We start from the raw sequence: 4,589 nt of genomic DNA, 5'->3' as shown, positions 1-4,589 counted from the left end.
TTGCCATCCACCCAGACACCCAGGTCCTTCTCTACAGAGATGCTCTCTAAGAGGTCAGCCCCCAGCCTGCACTGTTACTCCATAATCATCCAGTTTCTCGGAAGGAAAAGAGCACTGAGCAAGTAAGAGACTGTGATGAATACTTTTTAAAAATTCTTCTCTACATGCAGAATTAAATTTAGTTTTTTCTTCATGTGTTATATTTTTAGTTTATAGTGAGAAAGAAGCTTCAAACTCTTTGTATTCAGCTACTTAAAATAGTTAAAATTTTCCTTCCTTGCAAAATGAATGCAACAAATAGCTTCTTGGGATTTCTGTCTGTCTGTCTGAATGATTTGAGTTTATTGTGTAGAAAGAGAGAATTTCTGGGAGAAGTAAATGGACAGCCTGGACCAAAAATCTGACTTACAGATCTAAAATGCTCTCTTAAACAACAGTTTTTCAGAAGAAAAATGAACTTTATTATTCTTCATTCAAAACTTGCATCTTTATTTCTTATAATAAGATGTTCTTTGATAAGAATATTACTACTTGCTAATATGGATTGCAGATGTTCAATGTTCTTAAATGTATGAATGTGCTTTTAATGCTTGTTATTATATAAGCTTCACCTACACTGCCATGTTATGCATGAGCCTAACCCCTCAAGACAAGCTAAATTTTTTAATCTACAACTTACTCTAAGCTTCACTGAAAGCTTAATTTTAAAGAGAGAGCTAATAAACTAAACTGAATTTCTGATCAAATCTTCCATTCCTGTCTTTTTCTCTTTGATAAGGTTTGGTATTGTTACTCCACTGTCAAGTGCTTTTAAGGTATCAGTAATAATTTGACATAATATTTGCTGACATCTTTGTGGATGCTGATTATTTTGCATATAACTCTTCTTAATGGACAACAACATAAGAAAACTCCCTTTTAAATGTAGTTAAGCAAAAGGATAAAAATGTTTTTGAAAGCAAAACTACTGAGGATTACAAATATCAGCTTTCACTTTCAGTTTGCATAGATTTCAGTAAGAGCAGAGAATAAGACTCTTTTTATATCAGTAGGGCTAAAAAGGCTGCCAGCATTGCAAAGGATTTGTTTCATTACAACCCTGAAACGCTTGCCTGGTCTTCATCCACAAATTCTAAAACAGTGAGATGCTGACCTTCTTCCCTGAATTTGGTGCTCTTGCCTCTGTTGGTGCTCACATACTTGTGTAAGATGCTGTAATACTGCTCTTGTGAATTAAAGGTATACAAGATTGAAACCTTCTGCCAGTCTTCATTCCTGGGAGTATGAAATGGTGCTGGGTCAGTGGCTTCAAAAAAACAATTTGTATTTCTTTCTGCTAGCTTGGTTGCGTGCTCTTTGGCTTTGGTCTCAAAGAGTTCATGTTCTATTCTTGAGTAAATTTTCCAGAAGTTGAACTGAAGATAGCTGACCGGGGAGCAGCAGTAGGTGACACATGTTGAAATCAGTGCCACAGTCATGATGCTGCCTATCAGGAACCATCCTATCAGCTTAAAAAAAAGATATATAGGTTAATGGTGGTTTTGCATGGTCATATGTGGGAGTAACACTGAAAAAATAAGAAAACTGTAAGCATAGACACCCTGGTGTACATGTAACTGTCTGCTTGCTGCTAAAGTAGGGGATCCCATGCATGCAATTCAGACAGACATACAGACCTTCTGCACCCCTCAGCTGATCTTGTCAGATTAAGGATGAATACCAAAAAAAGAGAAGATGGACAGAAGTTATTTACTCAGTTATATTTCTTATGTTTTAAGTCAAGATATCAACCATCAGTTTCTGCAGTTGTGGTCACATTTATGGTACAAAGGGTGCAGAATCACTTTGTGTGCCTTGTGCTGCAAATCAAAGCTCCTGCTGGTTATGTTCTCATGGAATGTTATTACTCTCCCTGATGTCTGAGCCTGCAAAAATAGCTGCTTTTTGTGCAATGCAGAGGAAATGTTGTGTCCTGTATGTCTTGTAGGCAGGACACAGATCTGGCTATTGAATATGGGAATTCATTCTTGTTTTATACCTGATTTTAACACCCTCAGACAAGTCTCAGAGGTCCCATCAAAACCAAGTGTCCTAGAATTGCTGGTGTCTTCTCTACCCAGGGGTACTTAGCTAGAAGCTCTAGGCAGAGATCCTGCAACATGCTCTTTTACCTCAGGATGACTTTTCCTTCAAATGAAAAAGTATTGAGTACTAAACAAAAGGATGTTTGTGTTCTTTTTGGTTCTTAATTTTGTTGAAAGTAGATTGGATATATTAAAAATAGTGGTCAGTAATAAAAATGCACTCACACGTCCCCTATTTTTGTTTGACTGGATGTTTCTTTTAGATTCCACTGCAGTGTCAGTAACAGTCAGGCTTCCTTGGTTTTGCTCCTTTCTTACCCTTACTCTCTTAACCAACTCTTAATGTTTTCCTGAGAAAAAGTTGCAAAACGTGATTTTCCTACCAGGGTTAAGGCAAAATCCACAAAAATGTAGAAACAAAACTGCAGTGCTGCCAACGAACCAAAGGACAATCCATAAATGTTACTGTTTTGATCATGCAATTTGCTTTCAGCACAAGAAACTTTAACAAGACAGATATATATTTTAACTTTTCTTCTAGAATATGTGTGAAATTATTAAGAGGTTCAAGCACTGAGATTTATAGTCAAACAAGCTGTTCTTATTTGTTTTTCTTTCCTAATGTCTCCTTGCAACCATTGCAAGGAGACATCAGCTTTCCCTCTGTTAGTGATCTCAGCTTCCCCTCAACTACTGCCTATCTGCAGAAGTAGCTTGAGGTATTCAGAGACATAAAAGTGGAGAAGAAGAACTCACACCATGTCTACATTGATTGAGAAGAAAACTTACTGTCTTAAGTCTTGCTCTCTAGGCTGGCTTCCTGTCCATGAGGTTTTGTAAATGACAGTGCCAAACCATTACCATGCAAACGTGCAAAACCAGAAAGTATTGTAAAAATACACCTACTGCTTTTCTGTTGCTGTTTTTTTTTGCCAATGAATATTGGCTAGTTGTGTGCTTTTGGTACCTGATATTATATAACATAAGAGAGAAGGGCTATTTGCAGTCCCCAGAAGGCACCTCGATGCATTGAGCAGCCAGGGTTGAAGCCCATAGTGTGAGGAGAAGAGCAGCAAGGCTTTACCTGTGACTGTGCATGAAAGCTGAGGCATTCACTTGACATCTCTGCTGATAACTCCTCATCACAGGGCATTTTGTACAGCTGCTCTTGGCTGTAATTTCCTTTATTTTTACAGAAGAGGTGTGCTGTCATGTTGCTCCCGCTGGCCGCACACTCGTAGAAGTTGGCTCCGAGCAGGGCCACCGCTATCCAGGTGAGCGGGGCCACGGAGGCCTTGGCTGTCATTGGCACCAACAGCTGGAAGAAGCTGGCCCAGGTTCCCCAGGAACAGCATTGGGGATACTTCTCCAGAGAGCACGTGCCTGTAAGCAGGAGCCATGTCCTGGTGTTCATCATGTAGCCGAGCAGCAAGAGGACGAAGGCAGGTGCTAAGAGGAAGGAATAACCATACAGCATGTTCTCAGAGTTGCAGGGACACTTGAACACCACAGATGAGAAGACGCGCTCACTGGCAGCTGTCAGCAGGGACACGATGCTGAAACTCAGAGTGGTCTGGTGGCGGATGTAGAAATCCACTGCTTTCTGTAACTTATCCATTTTTCTGCCTCTCCTTACTTTGAGAAGAGCAAAATCTCTGTCAGAAAAGGAAAAAAGAGAGACAAGTCTCCTGCAGTTCCCACAGTTTAGAGAGGCTTGTGGAGCTTTCAGTTTCTCTTGGTGGTGATGCAGTGAGGTACAGAAGGAGCCCTTCACAAAGGAAATAATACTCGGTTCACAGTCAAGCAGAGACCACACTGGAAAACCACTTCAGTCATCAACAGCAAGACAATTGCCTATATATTTGTTCCTAAAAAAATAGTTTGTGTTTGTTCACACATGCATTGTAACTAGCAATGGCTTAAAACTCATCATCTTGTCAGTGAGGCACCAGATTCAAAGTGTGAATAACATGTGAGAAAACCACTCAGAACCATATACAGATTTTTATCCTACCTTATTTTTAGCTGTACAATATGGCTTGTTCTCTTATGGAAGAAAATTCAACAATAATCATGTCAATTTTTCAAGATAATTAATCTGTCTATTTTTTAAAGTAGTTATGTTGGAAATTATATAACCCTCATTTTTTTTTTTTTTTAATTTAGAGTACATTAAATCATGGATTTGTTTGTCTTTGCCAAGGGGAAGGGCAGCTGGACATTGTTGTTTGTTTAATCTTTAAACTGCTGAGGCTTTGGGTCTTGCTGGACAAGGCCTCATAAGCTCCAATTAAAAAAAAAAAAAAGGGTGCTTTGGAGGTCAGGAATTTGCAAATTCACAGTTCCCATTTCAGCTCTTTGGGGAGCTGAGAGGATGACACAGAGGCTCCAGAGCAGGCAACACTGGTTCAGGTGGCTGCTGGGCTCACAGCAGATGTGCTGTGCTCAGTGCTGAGCTGCTGCTGCTGCTGCTGCAGAGGAGAATGTGCTGCTAAATGAAATGCT

General features: G+C 39.7%; 1 protein-coding gene across 1 annotated transcript; it reads right to left on the bottom strand.

Annotated features, from left to right (window-relative positions):
- Positions 1-1,091: 1,091 nt before the first annotated feature.
- On the bottom strand, positions 1,092-3,702 carry LOC121359230 (calcium homeostasis modulator protein 6-like). Its single transcript, XM_041478030.1, has 2 exons — positions 3,169-3,702; positions 1,092-1,508 (listed from the first exon to the last, which is right to left on the bottom strand). Exons 1-2 carry the CDS (start codon positions 3,700-3,702, stop codon positions 1,092-1,094), a joined length of 951 nt encoding a protein of 316 aa, XP_041333964.1.
- Positions 3,703-4,589: the final 887 nt, after the last annotated feature.

This window comes from Pyrgilauda ruficollis, unplaced genomic scaffold (genome assembly GCF_017590135.1).
Source record: "Pyrgilauda ruficollis isolate IOZ18807 unplaced genomic scaffold, ASM1759013v1 scaffold43, whole genome shotgun sequence".
NCBI classification, from domain to species: domain Eukaryota; kingdom Metazoa; phylum Chordata; class Aves; order Passeriformes; family Passeridae; genus Pyrgilauda; species Pyrgilauda ruficollis.
The sequence above is the reverse complement of the archived record's forward strand: the minus strand, read 5'-3'. Positions and strand labels throughout refer to the sequence as shown.

What these genes read in the sequence shown, in the direction of transcription:
- LOC121359230 (XM_041478030.1), bottom strand. Translation starts at nt 3,702, where the DNA reads ATGGATAAGTTACAGAAAGCAGTGGATTTCTACATCCGCCACCAGACC. An exon ending in GCTTTCATGCACAGTCACAG is followed by an intron (nt 1,509 to 3,168) that starts GTAAAGCCTTGC and finishes CTTTTTTTTAAG; the next exon opens with CTGATAGGATGGTTCCTGAT.